We start from the raw sequence: 19019 nt of genomic DNA, 5'->3' as shown, positions 1-19019 counted from the left end.
AGGACGAGCGCAGGGCTATTACCCCGACGGTGCTGTGAGGCTGTCAGCCCAAGTGCCAGGGAGCCAGGCAGCATCTGCACCACAAAAGGGATGAAATGGGGCAGCAGATGTAGAACTAGGTTCGGCTAATGCGGGGAAAAGATGGTGTTTGGAGCTAACCACGGAGAAGCAAAACTGAAAGCTTCCTTCTCTTTATCCCCCCATCCCTCCCCTGCACCCTCCCAGAAAATAAAATAAATAAATAAATAAAATTCCCCTAGAAAAACCACGAAGATGCTTCGTATGAGGCTCCGGATGCAATGTCCAGGGTGCTGGTGTAAGTCTAGATTTGCGCCCACGGGAGTGGAAGGGGATTTTTCTCCTCCTGGTGTGTACGCTGGGATGCTGCAGGATGTCCCTACACCCGTCCCAGGCACGCAGCTGCGGTTTAAGCAACAGGGCTCGGACTGCCCCGCGCCTGGAGGGCAGGGCCCGCGGAAGGAGCTCTCCCTGCGCGGTGCCCGCGGTCCCGCTGCTGTGCAGAGCCCCGGGTTTGGGGGTTGGGGAGGAACTCTGCTGGGGGGGGTGTACCGTGGGGCTGACGGAGCGCAGAGAGGAGCCCTCGCTCTTTTTGGTCCCTTTCCAAGCATTTTTTGAGCGGAGGAAGGATGTAATAACATGCCACGGGCAATAAATCATAGGCTGGCTACTCCCCCCGCCTCCCCTCCCCCGGCCCCTCTATAGACGGAGGGGAGGAGGGGACTCCAGCAGAGCGCTGCTGCCGCCGGGACGAGCTGAGGCGCTCCGAGCTCTGCCCGTCTGCCCCGTCGCCAGCATGGACCTCCGCGCCCTGGCTCTGCTCGCCTTTGCCCTGGCAGTCATCTCCCTGTCGGAGGGTAAGTGAGCCGCCTCCCGTCCTCGGAGTCGGGACTGCGCGAGGAAGCCGAGCCCGAGCCCCGGCCCGGAGCTGGGAGCGGGTGCGCTGCTGTCCCGGGGCTGCTCGCTGCAGGCTGCTCCGTGCTGCTCTCCCGGCCCGCGACTCTCGGGGCACAGGAATTTGTTTTATTTTTCCCCAGCATATGCGTATTGATTTCTATAAAGGGGAAAAAAAAAAAAAAAAAAGTTACAGAAATGAGAAACAGGCTGCTGCTCGCTTTTCTCTCCAGTCCCCTTTCGTGGGCTGTATCTTGCCTCAATGAGAGCCTAAGTGGGGCAGGACTCCCAGCTCCGGAGGTTTCGGGCAGGGGCTGCCCTGGGTATCCCAGGCAGGCGGCGATGTTTGTCGCTGGGACGGTGGCACGGCGCTGCCCGTCCCCGCTTGTTGCCCCGAGCCGGTCGTGGCAGCTGCTTCCTCGCCCGACTCCGACAGCCCCTGCCCTGCTGCAAGCTGCCACTTTTTGTCCCCTCATCGAGAGCCTCCGGCTCAGTAACGCCTCTCGCATTCGGGAACCGAAACTTGGGTGTTCCCTTGCAGGGGCTGGGATGGATGCCCCTTTGTGTAACCGGCGCGAGTTAATTGCTCCCGATTATCTTAATAACTCGGTGCCGAAGGCGAAGCCCAGCCTCGAGCCGGCACCGCACTGCCGTGGGGCTTTGTGGCACGACGAGATGAAATCGTGGGGTGGCTGCTGGAGGGGGAAAACGGCTTAAAGGTGCCAGAGAAAAGCTAGGGAAGGGGAAAGACCGCGAGCTTGCAGAGAGGTTTCTTATGTCCTGTGATGCTCTTAGCCCTGCTGCAGAGTTGCAGGGCTGCCTTGTCCTGCAGGGCAGGTGAACTCTCAGCACTTATCAGCCACCCTAGTGGAGCAGTTTCTGCCTACCGCAGCCTTACTCTCCAGGGATATGGAGCTGTTCTAGTCTTAAGAAGTTTCCAGCCCTCTCCTGATACCGACAAAAGCAGCCCTGGGTGAGCAGCAGTAAAACGATGTTGCCGTCGAAGTGCCTGCAGCAATTCTCCTATAGGGGAGATCTACAGTGTCTGCACTATAGCGGATTTCTGTGAGTGTGCTGGCACTGGGGAAGATTTGTCCATAGAGTTGGCTGTTCAGAACTAGCAGAACTTTCAGTAGGAAGACAATCTAGAAATTCTTCTAGTCTAGCCCAAATAGCTGTTTTCTTTGTGTGTAAGGAAATGAGGCTGAAGGGATGACTGTGAGATGGCTGGATAGGGTCTGGCTCTGCTGTAACTTGTGACTATTTCAACCAAATATGCCAGACAAAGTTCTCAAAAGCTTCCTATGAGATGTCTTCATGTAATGGTACCATTAACAGGCTGTAGCTTGTGCTCAGTGTCTGCTACACATAGAAGATCCCCAAAGCTTTCATTCCTGCAGTGCAGTTTCAGAGAAAAACTAGCTCAATCAGCTCTACTATGTGGGGAAAGAAACGGATTCAAATTTTGAAATGTGATAAGTAAGATGTGTATGTCAGCCTCGAGGTGGGAGCCTGGATGTGCTTCCTGCCTCCTGCTTTAGGACAGCAGGGTCCCCATGCTGGGGGATTGCCGCCTGCACCAGGTGTCCCAGCAGGAGCCTGGCTGGGCTCAGAGCCGGAATGCTGGGCAGGAGGTGTCAGCTCACTTGGAAAGGTGCTGCGAGCAGTCTTGGTGTCTGTGCTGCTGTACCTGGGACTTACTGATAGAATTTCTCTCCTGATTTCAAGTGAGTGGGCTGGGACTGAAAGTTCCTCTCCAACTCTTGTAGAGGACAGGATTGCATTCTCCATCGTAGGTCTGAACAGTTTGTGTCTTGCATGCTGTTTAGCGTGAAGCTTATACTCACTTTGTTAGCCTTAGCTAACATGCAATGTCAGCCTTGCTTTCCTATACAAACATGCTATACATGTAGCTATCAGGCAAAGATCCTCGTGCCTTTCTCCATCGCTGGCACCAGTCAGCACAGCCCACATTTGGGGGCTCACTCTGCAGCTCTCCTTCCATCTTCACATGACAGACAGGAGCTTCTCCTCCCGTTTGTTAACTCATAAATAATACTATTATTTGGACTGACTGATTGCTATGCAACTGATGGAAAATGTCCTCCAATTTTGTGAACTTCTATTCTAGACTCAGGTGTGAATCTGTAGGAGTTCCACTGATGGAGTTATTTGTGTCTGTCCTGACCCCGGCTCAGAAAAACAGGCTTCTCCCTTCTGAGGACAGGGCAATTTCACCGTTTTGTCTGTGGTTGTGCATGCTAGGGTCAGGCACTGGCAAATGTGCATTGTGCGTGCCCATCAGCCGCACTTAGAAGAGCTGTGTTTTTTCCCACCTTGGGCAGATTAGGGATTCTCAGCCCTTCCCACTGTTTGGTTTCACTTCTGCCTTTAAGGCAGCAGGGCTTGGATGCTGTGAGTGTTCCATGTGTTTAAACAAACGGGGGGGGCAGATTGCCTTGTGGGATCTGAAGTTCTAGCAAATGCAGCTCTGAAAAACAGCGTGAGCCAGAGCTGAGGGCTTATGTCCTCTATGAGTTTGGCTCTTTGCCGAGACTGAAAACTGCTCCAATAGGATATCACCTAGAATTTTAGGCAGCTCAGACCTGACTTCCAGATAGTGCTGCTGTGTTTGTGCTGTATTGTGCATGGGGCTTTGAAGCTTCCACACCGAGCAAAGACCTTATTTCTATGTGCTTGGTTGCCAGTAATGAAGTTCTTCCACGGAGAAACTATCTATTAGAACTGCATCAGATGTTGTGTAAGGGCCAGGCAGCTTTTCTCTGTTCTGTGTGCATATATATTGCTGACTTCTAACCTAGGGAGTAAACTTAATTCTGTCCTTGTGGTGTTGAGGCACTCACACAGCCTGGTGGTCCCTGATCTCCGTATGGGGTGCACACCACTGAGAGCTGTCTCCTTCAGCTCCGTTCCTTTGCCACAGGCTGAAGGGGGTCTACAGGACTCCAAATCTCTCCTGCAAGTGCACTGCAATCTCACTTTCCCGGTTGCAGCCGCATCCGTGTGCGAACGTCTCTGGCAGCAGTTGGGCTGCGGTGGAGAAAGGTCAGGCGCTGGGCCCTGGGAAAGGCGGAACCACTCGAAGCTTTTCTGCAGTCGCTAAGTCCCCGCTGAAAGCTGCACCTGAGCCCAGCCGGTTTGATCGGAGCCCTTTGGAATTCATCGCTTTCTTCTTGCTACCTTCTAATTTGGCCTCGGGTCAGAGTCGTTTGGCGAGAACAACACGAAGGACAAGTGCCCCCTCTTTCGGCCTTTATCTTGTCTAATTACCAGGAGCATCCCCGCACAATGCGGAGCTCCTTATTCTAATCTCTCCTTTTCTTATCTCCATTTTCTCTCCCTCTTCTTTTGTCTTTCCCAAATCCCACGCACCAGGATTAAAGGACCGGGGACTGGGGTGAAAGGATCGCTCTGCGAGCTGGGGGTAAATGCTCTTCTAGAGCCACGGCTTTTCTCTTTGCTTCTTTATTTTTTTTTTCCACCTGCGCGTTTGAAGGGCTTTGCAGCCCTGCTCTGTGCATTCGGGAGCAGAGGGAGTAACGTGTCCTTTCTCTCCGTGTCCCGCAGAGAAGCCCGTCAGCCTGACGTACCGATGCCCCTGTCGATTCTTCGAGAGCAACGTGGCGAGGGCCAACATTAAGCATCTCAAAATCCTCTCCACCCCCAACTGCTCACTTCAGATTGTGTAAGTTTCTTACTCTTTCCAGATGGTTGTCAAAAGGGAACATCACATAGCCAGTTCTTGCTCTGTGTGCTAGCTAGCATTCTCCATTGCTGCAGTTAGGGCTTTGTCACATGCCCTGATTTCCAGCTCATCTATTCTTCCCGTGTATCAGATAAATTAGGACCATGCTTTACCCTGTGCACAGGAGCCCACATGTTTCCAGTGGTGTTTCACCTCTGATTCCTGTGATCCCGCATCCTGCTTCTCCCATTGTCATGTGGGCAGGAACATCAGACAGGCTGTCCATTACTTTCACATCTCAAGACAAGAACTTTACTGAGACCTGACTCTTCTGTTAAACTGCATTTCAACAAGCAAAAAGAATTCCTAGATTTTCTGTAACCTTCCCCGAAGGTACAGCCCCTAAACATGTGCTGGCCTGACCTAAGGGCACCCTTACCAGGCAGTGTCTAACTCCACTAAGTTATAGATCACAGCAGGACAGAAAAACTGTGTTCCCAATGGAAAATAACCTCTTAATCTTTGCTGAAAAGGAAACACCAATTTTCAGGAAGAATGGGATCATTCTTTTTTTTGGGGGGGGGAAAGGAGGGGTGGAGGGTGGGGGCGGGAATGGGGAATGGGGAATGGGCAGGGGTGAATTTAAAGCCTTTCAGGTTGGCTTTTTCATGGATGAGTCCCTTCTCCAGCATGACAAAAATGAGCATTCATCTTAGGACAAGGAGGAATGGTTTTAAACTGAGACAGGGAAGGTTTAGGTTAGATATTAGGAGGAAGTTTTTTACACAGAGGGTGGTGACGCACTGGAACAGGTTGCTCAAAGAGGTTGTGGATACCCCATTCTTGGAGGCATTCAAGGCCAGGCTGGATGTGGCTCATGGCAGCCTGGTCTGGTGGTTGGCAGCACTGCACTTAGCAGTGGGGTTGAAACTGGATGATCACAGTGGTGCTATTCAACCCAGGCCATTCTGATTCCGTGATCATTTTGTTGTAAAGGAGCCTTTCATCGGCTTATTCTGACCTGTCTGTGACTACATGGGCTCCCATTGCTGGTCCTGTGTGAATCCATGTTGAGCTCTTCCAGTTGCAATTTAAATGCTCTAAAAATCCATTCTTTGTCTTCCAGAACATTTCTGCATTGAGAGAACTGATGAGGTTTCATGATATTTCTCAGGGGTATACAACTTTTTAATTTATATGATATTTTTTCCTTTTTAAACCACTCAGGGTGGATCATCCACATCTTCTTATTTGCGTTCCTGCCTTAGGATTTGGTGGAGGACAGTGAGAAAAAATGTAAACCTACTTGAGAAATAATTTTGTTTCAGAAAAATGGCAAAACCAGCTGTGACTCTGATCTGTACCTATAAACAACTATGGAGGCAAGCATCCAAAAGGAAAATAGCATATGGATTTGTGTTCTGGGACTGTCAGTGGATGTCATAAGGGTCCTAATGCTGAGGCTTTGTAGAAGATTTCGAATTTTTGAGAGTAGTTTCAGGAAGAAGACAAACATTTAAACTTGGATACAGCATGTTGGTTTTTTTTTCTCTTATCACTGGGATTGTGGTCGTTAGACATTGTTAAAAGTTTGAAAGAGAGAACCACTGACAATACATATTCTTGCCCCATACCTTGTCTGAGTTTGTTTGCAATGAGATTCAGTGGCACACGCAACACATGGACCTGTAGGTCACCACCTTTCTTTTATTTAAATAAGTACTTTCTTCCAAGTGCCCCCCAAAAGCTCGAGCTTAGGTCTTCACTAGAAGAGGAGTTGAAATGGAATCAAAACTGATTTCTCTTATTGCCGATTTTGATGGTTTCTCATCTCAACTGCACTCTGAACTCAGGGGATCTGTTGTATAGTGAAGGGTGTGAGTGACTTCAAAGCTATTTTCAAGAACAGAGAATGTAACTGAATTCATACAGTTTTAATGAAGGAGCTTGTGGTTTTTTGCTCCAGTACATTTCCCTTTATGTGGAGGGGAACCTGAACAAAAAGCTTAAGAGCTTTGTCTTCAGTTCCACAGGGAGTCAGCTTTCCAAATACAGAAATCTGCTTTGTGAATGTCTACTTCTACAAAGCCAATCCTAATTCCCCTGCTTTTCAGCAGAAGGAAATAGGCATGTTTAGCATTGATTTTAGTTAATTGCCTCGTAAGCAGACATCAGGACATCTGCTGGAAGGGCATTCCCTACAGCCACCTAGGTCTCTGCTGTAACTGTATGAGGGGGGAGGGCTGCCAAGCTCTGAAACAGATGCCTACAAAAACCGATGTCTTCATCCTTGGTCTTCATCTCTCTCCCTCTGCATGCAGTGGGGGACAGTTACGTGTGCTTTTGTTTCTGTGCTCCGTACAGCCAGCTTAATAATTCCCAGGCACTGCTAACATCAGCAAATCCATTCGCACTGTAGGTATCACTTCACTGGAAGTTCTCCAGCTTGGCACTGCTTTATGGGAAATATGAATTAGGCCCATTCATCACTTTATTGGCACAGGGCTTACAAGGCTGGATCTTCAATGTGTTTATGTTACAACTGTGTTGTTGCATAATTTCAGACCGAGGAGCCTTTTTGACCTGTTACTTCTTACTCCTCATTTTTATATTCCACAGGCTTCATTTTATGAAGTAGGGAATATTTTGGCTTTCATCCAACAAAAGGCTTAAGCAAGTACTGAACTCACTCCTATGGGCATTTCCTTGGAATTGCTGTTCTTGGCGCTCTTATACATGGCAAAGCTGTTTGAGGGGAAGCTTCTGAGCAGCGGGACAGGGATGCTTTGGGAAAACTGAAACACTCTTCTGAGGTGCTGGGGGTCACACCTGTGGATAGGGGTGAGGAGCTGTTTGTACTGCTTATGTGAAGGTAACTCAAACCCTTGTCTGCCACAGGGAACTGGCTTCAGACAGGTGTCCAAAATTTGTCTCCTTTTCCACAGCTTCTTAGCAGATTCAAATTAGCTAACAGTGTAGCTTGGAAATTGCAGCTCAGACATTCAGGAGAAACCCCTCAGGAAGTCTCTGCTTTTGTTTCTAGTGCTGACTGAATGCACAAGGCAAAATTTGCCTCTGGCGCTACGGTACTTCCAATTATCCTCCTGCTGGTTCAGTCTTGAATAAAACAACAGTGAAGGACTGATCAGACCTTTTCAGGACGTCCAAGAGTTATGGCTTGGTATCTGTTTCCAAAGCATGCAAAAATTCAGTTTTGGGTTGAGTCTGAAAGCTGTTCTTAATTAATTTTGTGCAGAAGTGACCTATATTTACCACAGTGTTATTTTTGAATTAAATTTAGCTGTTCCCAGCCCTCAGCTTGTAGCTGTGCAGACATGAATTAGATTAATATTCTGCAGCTCTTCCCCCCGGCATGCATCCCAGTACAGACCACAGGAATCAGCACAGGAGAATCAAATTGTGCCAGTGCTCCGAAGTCAGAGAGATGTTTATGGAGGTGCCTGGAGGATGGCAGGGATATCCCAGACTCTTCATGAGGTACCCCAGAGCAGCAGTGATGTCCAAGGACAACAGCTTAACTGTAATGCAGTTGCAAACCTATGTGTGGAGTAAGGTGAATGGGTGCTTGAGGGCTGATGGGCATCACACATGGGACTCACTCTGACTTTTCTCCTTTGGCAGTGCAAGGCTCAAGAGCAACAGCAAGCAAGTGTGCATTGATCCCAAGCTAAAGTGGATCCAGGAATATCTGGAGAAAGCTTTAAACAAGTAAGGCAAGAGACAAATGGACTTACATCTAACACATCCTGAATTGTGTTCAAGGGTAGAACGTTAAGGGCTGGCTTTAACCATGCGGATAAAGTATTTGTGAAATCATATTGTTTTGAAGATGGGTTTGGAGTTGGCCTAGTCTGTATTAAAACAACAGCTTCTAGCATGTCCTAAATGTTAAACCAAGAATTTTGCCAGGATTTGAGGCAAAATCTGTCCTAAAGTATCTGTGCTGGGGTCCCCAACTCATCCTCTTTTATAAAGAGCTGTTCTCCCAAGGAAAAATGCTTCCTTTACACTCCCTCTTCTCCAAGCAAAAGTACAATTACTTCAGAATCTGTATTGTTACAGTTTCTTTGGAGCCCCTTCTCCATGTCACACTGGGGATCTGCTTGCACAGGTGGACAAAGCTAAGCGTGTCTTGGTAGTAAAAATTGTTTCTCCACTGGCCAGTGCAGAGAGCTAGTAATATCAGCCAAAGCAAGATACTCTGCCATGAATAAGGCTCTCCCACAAGGCAAGGGGAAAACCAGACATTTGTGACAAATCCAGACTCTTTTAATTCATTTTTATTCCCCTTGCAAGTGGCTGGTCATGCCTATCCTAAAGGAGGACTCAGCCTATCTCAGTCAAATTTTACAGTTAGTAAGAGCAGCACACAGAATATTTCTGTGCTGAGATGCAGGGATGGACTCCAGCTTTATTGGAGTGGAAGATGAGACGAGCAATGAGGCCTGAGCCCTGAGCTGTGGTTGGTCCTGCAGCAGCATTTTGGCCAGCAAGCCCACCTGTGCACTCAGAGTCCCTCCCACCACCCCCACCACATTGCCACTCCTTCCTAACCATGCCATAACCATGCTGAACCTTGTCACCGCTGCCTCTGCAGGTGAAGGCAGGGTTGGAATCAAGTCATTTGCAAAAGCAATGCATCCTTAGAGAAAGGTGGGGATGGGTATGGCCTCAGAGCAGGTTTGAGGCCATACAGGTAACTGAATGCCCTCCACTGTCTCAAGGAAGAAAAATGCTTGTTCCCCTGTTGTTTTACAAAACACAAGGGAGAAAGTGGTACCAGAAGCAATGCAATCTTTCTGTCTGGCATTTCTGGGACCATGATAGGGCCAAGAGCTGAGGAGGAGGGGTGAAGAAAGCCAGCTAAAACAGACTGATTCCAGCCCTGCCAGCTCTCCCCATCTCATCTGATGCTCAGTGCCTTCTTTGCTGCCAGCATTCAGCCCTCTCATCCCTGGGCAAATTCTCGGCAGAGGCAATTCGGGTTTGTGCTGCCAGGATGGCTTTGGATTTAGGCATAGCTGAAGCCAAGAGAAGGACGTGGCCCATGCTGACTGTGACAGGGGCTTCAGCTATCCTTCCCAACCTGGGAAAATCCTCAAGCCCTTGCCTAAGTTTCTGTTTGCTGTCAGCCCTGGTGAAGCCCTTTGTGCTGTTCATAAGGTTTGAATCTCAGGAGGCACTAAGAAATTTGCAGAGTTAGCTAGATGTGATGATAAGCTCACATCTTGCCTGCCTGCCTGAGGGAAACAAATTGGCTTGAGCACCTTCTGCTCTTATTTCCACTTTTGAAGATCTGGGGCTAGCTCTGCTGAAGCCAGTGAGCCTGCACCTGTTCTCCAACCAGATTCTGGATTTCACTTACCTAGCTGTTATCCAGAAGCAACTCTGCTAATTTCTGTGGGTTTCATCCTGCTTCACATTGAGTAACAGAAGAGAATTTGGTCCCAGGTCTATTAAATAAGGTGACAGAAAGCATACGTCTCCATCACCTAATCCCGATCATCATGGCATTATTTTCATTTTCCAACTATTACTGCTAGCACCAGTGGCATTTTCACGTTCCATAGACAGTCAGGACTTTCTATAGTGTTTTCACAAGGCATGTTTTTGATATATTTTAGTGCACAGCTTTGACTTCTTCAATGAAATGTATTTGGAATATATTTATAGCACATCAAGCAATTCATATATTTGAATTGGAGCCATATGAGTGTTGGTAGTTTAAAACACCGTTATCCTTCTGAACTACTAACAGCTTGTAAAATAAATCTATATAGATCTATAAATGTTAATGTAGCTATCAGTTTCAATCAGCCATATATTATATTTTTTCACTTGTACTGAAATTGTATGAAATGTGACATTACCCTATATGCACTAGCAATAAAATGGCTAATTGTTTCATGTTATGAAAACCCAATTGTACATGGGAATTTATTTTTCTGGAATAAAATTAATACTTTTTGTAGAAAGGGCTCTTGTAATTGATTAAGTAAAATCCAAACCGTCAAGACATCTGAATCTATACCAGTGTTTCAATACAAGAGTATCTTCTGTGTTATAATCTGCAGCTATAGGCAAGATCAAGTCCATAGAGCATAAAGTCTAATTTAGGTCATTGTGAAAGCAGAGATGGTTTTATTAGGGAATTATTTTGCTCATTAATCCCTCTCAGCCTTTGTTATTGCTTTATATTCATCACATCTCCATGTAATATATACACTTATGAGACATCAGTAAAATGCATTCAAGCTGTCAGGAATTCAAATTCCTTAACTGGCTTTAAAAATCATCGTGCAACTGCTGTGGCCAACATCTCATTCAACACTCATCCATTTTATAGACATGGAGCAAATCAGTCATTTCTTGAAATAGCTAACAAATTCTTTATCACTTCTAGACAATCCCAGTCCTCATTTACAGTTCTTCCTTGACTGCCTTTCCCTTCTCCCTTTGCAAGGATTTGCAAAATCAGGCCCTTGTAGAGTTAACAGAGCCCAAAATAAAGAAACCAGAGAACAATCCTGGCTCCTACACTGTCACGTTGACATAGTCCCAGCTCAAAACCTCCCCTCAGCTTGAGATGTTGGAATGCATTAAGCTCAGCTGTTACTGCTGGCACAGATGCTCTCACAGATGAGAGCTGATGGATCTGGAGAAGATAACGAAGTCAAATAAGAAAAGCCTTTCCCCCATCCCTCTGAGAGAAAGGAAATTCCCAAATTCTAGTGACTGGCTGTGATGGGAGCTGAGTCCTGCAGTTGCCTTCCACCAAACCACTTGTAAATCCAGGTGTGGCAGCTCTTCCTAGTTCCTGGCCTCAATTGTAAGTAACAGCTGGAGTATAAAACACCAAACCATCAGCCTGCTGGTGTGTTTGCCTTGCACAGTGGGACAATGTGGGAAAACACAGCCTCGCTTTAAGGCACTGAATGCCCATAAATCCTGTAGAAAAAAAGCCACTGTTTAATGTGGATGTCAGTGGGAATGGTGGGGGGAAGTCAGAAACCCAGCACCCTCCACTTCCATTCTACCTCAGCAGGTACTATGTGGATGGGGGCAGTGGGCATGTGAAGGGGGGATGTTATTTTCATTCGCACCCTGCCAGCAAGATGTGGAGGGGCCGTAGGATAAATGTGAACAAGGCCTTTGTATGTGGATAATTTATGGCAGTCTCTTTGTATTTTTCTTTTAATTTAGACCACGTCATCGCACTCATAAAAAAAAGCAACAGAAGAAACGGGGCCCACTCTGCCCTTCCCGTGCAACACCACTAAAGTCTCCAGGGAGAAAGAATGGTAGGAGGCATTAGTTTCTGAGCTGGGATACCACAGGTTCATGTCCCTGCTCTTACACAGACCATCCTGTGTGACACTGGGCAAACAGCCTGCCTGGGCCTCTTATTTTTCTCCCCTGTTTGTTGAAGATAACAACTGTACTCTCCCTAAAAAAGGGTATTATGCAGATAAAACTCATAAAGCACTGGAAAAATTTAGCCATGACAGAGGTGGGAAGTAAATGGGACAGAGCTTTTGAACTCCCATGTAAAGCTGTAGTGGCTGTTGGGATGTCAGTTTTGTTACTGTGATTCTGTTACACCATGGGGGAGGTTTGGCCAAGTTATTTCACTCTCCAAGTGGCCATGTCTTAATGTTAGTACATAATTAATTTTAGCTGGTCTGATTCCTCCAATACCAAACTGGCAGAGTTAAGCTATAAGTGACAGCTGTGAATTTGTCACTGATGTTTTTCAATGACAAATTCAGCACAAGGTTCTGAAATATTGCATTGGTGGTGGGATAAACCTTCTCCTATGGGAAATTTTAGACAAGTTTCATAGCTTGGTGTTAGATATGACAATTCTCAGGTTGTCCCTAGTTCTGGCCCAGCAGAATGGTGTGTCCTGCCTTTCTGCAATAAGCGGTGATGCTACTGGTGTGAGATACTGGAAAGGATATCTTCAAAGAGGAAAATTTACTCATGGTTTAGTTACCCTTTTTATGCCTAGATGACTTTTCTGAGGCTACCAAAAGTAGCCACAGCCATCTCTGGCTGGGGTCACACAGTTTTATTTGCCCATCAGGTATTGGAAAGGTTCTTCATTCTGAGTTTGCTGGCTAGATGAAACAAGCCAAGGCATCAGGGTTTTTGAATTCCCGATGTTTATGCTCTGACGTGTAGCTCAGCCTTAGTGAGCACTTGCAGATTGTAAAAGGTTGATCAGTCTGGAGCAGGAATAGGGATCCAGATGAAACCTGGAGGCTGGCAGCACTGCCTGGCTCCTTGTTTTGACTGAACCCTGCCCATACACATGGCACATTTACACTGTACTATGGTTCCTAACCCAGTGTTCTTCTTGGGTACTATTGGTATCCATGAATCTTGGGAATCGCCTAGTTTTGGGTGAGGTTCAATTCCTCTGCCTCCTGCCCTATGCTTCCTACCTCTACATGTACACCTCACACATCTCCCATGCAGCCTATGGCTGCTCTCCATCTCTGGGACCCCCCTCTGGGACCACTGGCAGTGGTATGCCAGTGGTGTGGCATGCTGCACACCTGCTCACAGCTCTGAGGGCACAGAGCATGGAGGTCATGGAGATGGTTCCAGAGATGAACAGCACACACTTGAGGTCTCTGTGCTCCATGCTCCCCATCATGGGAGCTGAACACTAAAAAGAGCAGAGTGGGCTGCCTTCTGTGTCCCTTCCTCCACACAGAGGCCTGGCACTCCTGCAGGTCCCTGTGGAGCACAAGGGATGCAGTGCAGGTTCTCAGCAGAGCTGTGGGTTGGGGGGAAGGAGACAAGGCATTTGTAGAGTCACTTATTCCACTACAGGGGCTGCTCACGTACGATTAATCACTCCTTTCCCTGCTATTTTTTTGCTGAATCTCTTTGCTCGCTGATAATTATTTGCTCTGGCTTTCAAGTCCAGAATGAGCTTCCTAGCCAGCCTTCCTCCTGTGTGAGCTCTGAACACCTTACTAACTGTGATGAGCACAACCTGCCCAAAATGATTCCCAGTGCTGGGCTTGCCCTGCCAGCCCCCAGTAGCTCCTTGCGGAGAACTTCCCCCAAACTGTTTGGCACATAGTGATTGGAGGGACTGGAAAATAAGTGCCTTTGTGTTAATCCAGATGCTGATTTGCTGTTTTACTAGGCCTGATGTCAAAACTTTTGCAAGTGAATAAACCTTAATAGTGTTTCACTCTGTTCTTCATCAACAGGAGGTTCAAGATGTAAGAGGCAAGCATTGTAAGCCGTCTACAGGATTTCTTACTGTAGGACCCAGAAAGCAGATAACCAGTATTAGGGAAGGAATACATTTCACTGTTATCATACAGCACAAAAGCAACGCTTCATGCATTTCCAAAGGTGTTTTTTTTTTTTTAATTTTTTTTTGTCTTTTTATTTTTTGCACAAATTGGCTTGCTTTCACAGTGCTATTTTTATGTAGTAAGATGTATTTGATTTTGAGAAAAATATGTTCTTATACAGGTTGGTTGATTACTTAGCACTGAAGGCAGACATGAATTTAAACTAACCCTATGTTATTATATAATATTTTATTTCCTTTGCTATGTAGAGGTCCTGCTTTATTTAACTTTCTTTTGGTTCATGCGAGTCTCATGGAGATTTAAACCTAGAAGGACATGAACTGTACAGTGCAATGATGTTATGTAAGTAGAAGAATTCCTTGCCCCAAAAGTCATTAAGGCCAAGAACATAGGAAGGCTAAAAAGCATCAGACATCAGTGAGAGCAACCTGCATTATCATGGGTGGTGATTATAGTTATTTTGGCTGATGGATTAAATTCAGGTCTTCAGGGCTAAAGCCATCCTCTGTAGATCAGAGATCTTGGTGGCAGCTATGAGCTATTGAGACAGTGCTCACATAAGTACTGCAAGGTGCCAGTACTATGTCAAAAGCAAGAGCGTGTTATTAGCCACTGATCTGATGTCTCTTGGCATTTCCTCTGTTCTTGTCTCTGATGACAAATTTTAGCACAAAAAGGAATGGATTATTTGTAGATCTAGCAGCATAATCATGTTGCAAATCTCTGGAGGAATCAGAGGTGCTGTCACGCACCCATGTGTTCCCACCCATCTGCTCAAATTCAGCTCTCTGGACTGGCCTTGTGATGAAGCAGGTGGAAGAGCATTGATGTGACCCTTCACTAAGCGCTGTACCCTCTGTTACTAAACAGTCACACCTACCTGAGGGCAGCAGCACCTTTGATTGTTTTGGGTGGATCCAAAAGAGAACATCTGGCCCTGCCTTTGGAGAAAACAGATGACTGGGGAAAGAGAGGAAACACTGAGATTTTGTCCAGTTTGTGCGCTTCTTGAGTGTGGAGATGAAGGCCAACACTCACTGTTCACCAGTGCTTACAGTTTGCTGGTGAACAGCACAGCCTATGGAATTTCCTTTGCAAAGCACACCTGAGGACACTTGCACCAATTTCTTCTCTCAGCCAGAATCTTCCTTCTCCTGGTTCTTACCTGTGTAAACAATTATCTTCACTAATGTATGGAAAAAATACCTAAAATGCTATGATAATTATGTTATGCTGCACATGGAGATCCAGGGGGGAAGCACATTAGTGCAGCACAATATTTGTGTTTTTATGTATCTGTGTGTCTATTGTAAACAAAAATGTCATAACATTGTATGTTTTTTTGGAGCTGGTTGCTTCAAAAGGAATCTTCTTATCTGCAGCCTGTGTCAGGAACACTGAAAGGGCCATTTTGGTAAGCATGTCTTTCCATGACAGGCAACTTTAAGGCTAAAAAAGCATTTTGGCTATCTGGGGCTAACTTATTTCCATGTGGATTCAGGTAAAAACCTTGTAAGTCCTTTCCTCTCTGCAGAAAGGTGCTATTACAGAGAGTGATTCAGCCAGGACTACATCACCTCATTTGCTTTGAAGTAGAAACCAACTGCTGTGCCTAAAATGTGTGTGTGTGTAATTTTGACATTCCTTCTACTGATGCCATCACCAAGCTGTTGAGTATACTTTGTTCTGGAAGGTCTGTTACCACTGTACTTTGTGAGAATTGGGCTGTTGATTTCAGTGTGAATGGGATCAGAACCCCTGTTGTCAAGTTCAAGACAGGAAGAACTTATATGAGAAAATGAGTATTTTGTATTCTCCCTTTACACTTTGCTGTATATCCTAGGGTCCACCCCCTGTCCCTGCACAAGCATCTGCAGTAGCAAGTGGTTTTCCAAGAGGCTGACACTTGGATTGTCAAAGATATGAATGATTTTGGGAAAAGTGTGGAACAATCTTACACAGACATGAAGCTTGTCTTTCTCCCCCATGAACATGCAATCATCACATGTGCTTCCCGGCTAAGGGCAGCTTAATGCCTGATCTGTTTCCTTTGGAATGAGACCAGAGTTAAATAATCCTCTTTGTTTTGATTCAACAGCATCCCATGTTAATGAGGATAGGGGCCATGAAAGTTTTGTTTCTATAATAAGCATTGGCTTTCCAGTGACTAGATGTGACTGGACAAACTTGGAGCACTCTGCTGCAGTCCCAGTTCACACATCAGATCCTGGGCGAACAGAATGCTTGGTACAAACATTGAGATGGGCAGTGCTGGAACACCCTAGCCAAAATGTAGGAAACTGGGGTCACCTGATGACCTTTTCCTATAGGGTCGGACTATGGATTGCCGCAGCAGTCTGTGCTACAGAAAAGGTGTTCCTGGGACAATTATGTGGGTAGGGAGGAAAGGGACTCCCCACAAGGGACTTATGTGAGAACCTGATCAAAACTTGTCTTGCTTTACCCCTGATGTCAATCTTGGGTGGGAAGCTTTGCTTTTTGCCTGGGTTATTTACAGGAGAATCCTTGCACAAGGAAGAGCAGCTCTGCCCTTCACACAAAGGACATCAATTACTGGGCTGCCTCAGGCTTCCTTGCTACCCTGTGAGTCAAACTCTATTCCACCTGTGCACATTAAGCAGGCAAAGAAGCTGCACTAACAGAAGCCTGCTCAGGGAGAGCACTAGATTTTCCTTTCTGCCTTTAACTGTTGACCAAAGACCAAATCAGGGACCAAACTGGGAGATGGGAGTGATGTAGGGACCACACATGAAGGGAAAAAGGAAAAGGAATAACACTGAACTAGTGCCAAAAAAGCAGCTTCCATAAGTGTGGAATGGTCATGTCATGTGTGGTATTTTCAAAGTGCAGCTGTCAAATCCTGAGGTGTTTTCTTGTGTTGTTTTTTTGTTTGTTTGTTTTTTTGAAAGAGAATAGATGGTATTTATTGCTGTGCCATTTTTTATTTATACTAGCTTTACACTTGTTCTTACAAATATCATATCTGAATTCTGCCTGAGAAAGTATGAAGTATGACTTTTTGATATGTTTTTAATGAAGTGGTGTTTGAGCGAAGGTGACTGTTGGCCTTTTGCAATGAAGGCTATGTTCCAAATAAAATAGACATGTTTAATTGAAAATGCAGTTCCTACAGAAGTTTCTGTTGATATTTTCCCTTTGTAAGAATCCAGAAGGTCTTCTTTTCTCTGGGAGTTTGTTTTGTTTATGTGATGTATAGTAATCAAGGGCATCTGAGACCTCATTACCTAAAAATGTTATATTTTTATTTGCCAACTTCCCACCAAGAGGAGTCTTGCCTGCAACCATGAAATTCATAAAACTGTAGAATGGTCTGGGTTGAAAGGGACCTTAAAGATCATCTATTTTCAACCCCCCTGCTATAGGCAGGGACACCTCTCACTAGACCAGGTTGCTCAAAGGCCCAGAATTCTGGTGGCCGCAGAGAAGAAAATGTTTGTGGTGATGAAAGGGCTGCATGAACCTCCCCCCGTCTTCCACTCTATAAGAGATCAGTGTAATCAGAATGTGGTGAATACTGTACTTTATATTTTTATTAAGTAAAAATAAATCCTCCCAAATAATGTGAAAAGAGTTTTGTATTTACGTTCCTGTAAGGCAGCTTTTATGGAGGAGTTATATTATGCATTTGAAATTACTCCTTTCATAGATTATTTTTAAAATAAACACTTTTATACTGTTGTAATTTCTCCAGTAAATGTGTATGCACTTATAACTTTCTTAATAAAAATGCCTATCTGAATGAAATGATTACTTGCTTCCCGTGGTTTGTCCTCAGATGCGAGCTGCTGAGTATTTCCCATCAGAAAGCTGTTCAGACCTCAGCTCTTCCACTGCAACAACATGAGTGGTTCCCAGCCCCTCATACAGCTCCATGTGCAGCAAAGGCTGGAGATAATTAAATAGCTCATGACAGCAAAACAGTGCTTGAGCCTTCCTGATCTTCGTATTCAATAAATATTACTTGGCCAAATTGACGCAAGGCAAAAGACATGCAAAAAAAAAAAAAAAAAAGGAAAAGGGAAGCTCAAATGACTGATGATCCCTTTGCAAATCCAGCAGTGATTTAGTATGTGGTTGTGAAAATCTGAGCAGGTAATTGTGTGTGCAGATGGTCAGTGAAAAATTCCCAGGCCACTGGGAAATGGATTGCAGTAATTAGCTACAAAATGACACATTAATATTAAAGAAAGGCTGTGTGTTCTGTGCAACATTTTGCTGTGTCTTTCATCATTTATTTTTGCTTGAATCTTAAGGTTGGGTTTTCACTTCCTTGGCAAAGCATCATGGTAGAGTATCTGTGAACTGCATATTCAAAGAGCTGCCTTGAAATTAGTGATGAACCCAACTTATTTGCACATCTGGCTATCTTCAGAGGCAGCATTCCAATATTAACAAGCTGAAGGAAATCAGCTGCATTCATGGCTTCAACCATCTTCATACTGATTACAAGCAGGATATATTAGGCCCTGGTGTAGCACAGGTCAGAAGACAATGTGGAAAATGCTTCTGTCTCTTTAGGGTCAGCAGCTATGTGGAGGGCTTCACACACACACACTCACCCTTACAGATCCTGCTCTTGCAGAACCTGAAGGATAAGACATGTAGGAAAGGTGGTTGCAGAATGGGATTTACAGTCATTAGGAAAGCATGATAAGAATTTCTGTCTCCGAATTCAAAAAAAAGGAGATTGATTTGAGTAAGAAAACTTATTGCTTATTTATGTGTCTTTCATGCAGTTGCTGCTTTCATTTTTCACTGGTACAGTAGAAATGCTGAGTCACAGATTGAACCAGTGATTGAACTCCTGGCAGGAAGGGCCAACCTAGGGGAGCTCAGGTGCATGTGGTACATCTTAGTGACCAGAAAACCTGGTGGATCCTGGCTCCACCCCTTCCCAGACCTCATTTAAGGGTTGTCAGTGGTGGTTTGGATGTCTTGTTGGTGATTGCTGTGTCCCTGAGGTCTTTAGAAGGTATGCAGCTTTCTTATTTTTATTT

General features: G+C 45.6%; 1 protein-coding gene across 2 annotated transcripts; it reads left to right on the top strand.

Moving 5' to 3' along the window:
• Window positions 1–748: 748 nt before the first annotated feature.
• Window positions 749–17766, top strand: CXCL12 (C-X-C motif chemokine ligand 12). Of its 2 annotated transcripts, XM_015866816.3 has the most exons (5): window positions 749–875; window positions 4501–4618; window positions 8261–8347; window positions 11843–11940; window positions 13870–17766. In XM_015866816.3, the coding sequence occupies exons 1-5, from the start codon at window positions 815–817 to the stop codon at window positions 13899–13901; spliced, it is 396 nt and encodes a 131-aa protein (XP_015722302.1). In that variant the 5' UTR covers window positions 749–814; the 3' UTR covers window positions 13902–17766. The 2 variants fall into 2 exon arrangements, with proteins under 2 accessions (XP_015722302.1, XP_085411214.1); XM_085555088.1 differs by lacking the exon at window positions 11843–11940.
• Window positions 17767–19019: the final 1253 nt, after the last annotated feature.

Source organism: Coturnix japonica, chromosome 8 (assembly GCF_054131305.1).
Source record: "Coturnix japonica strain WE chromosome 8, WE-NBRP24, whole genome shotgun sequence".
Classification (NCBI taxonomy): Eukaryota; Metazoa; Chordata; class Aves; order Galliformes; family Phasianidae; genus Coturnix; species Coturnix japonica.
This window is presented reverse-complemented; position numbering and strand designations above follow the sequence as displayed.

Coding starts and splice junctions, on each gene's coding strand:
- CXCL12 (XM_015866816.3), top strand. CDS start 815: ATGGACCTCCGCGCCCTGGCTCTGCTCGCCTTTGCCCTGGCAGTCATC. Junction 4,619..8,260: donor AACTGCTCACTTCAGATTGT/GTAAGTTTCTTA, acceptor CTCCTTTGGCAG/TGCAAGGCTCAAGAGCAACA. Junction 11,941..13,869: donor GTCTCCAGGGAGAAAGAATG/GTAGGAGGCATT, acceptor CTTCATCAACAG/GAGGTTCAAGATGTAAGAGG.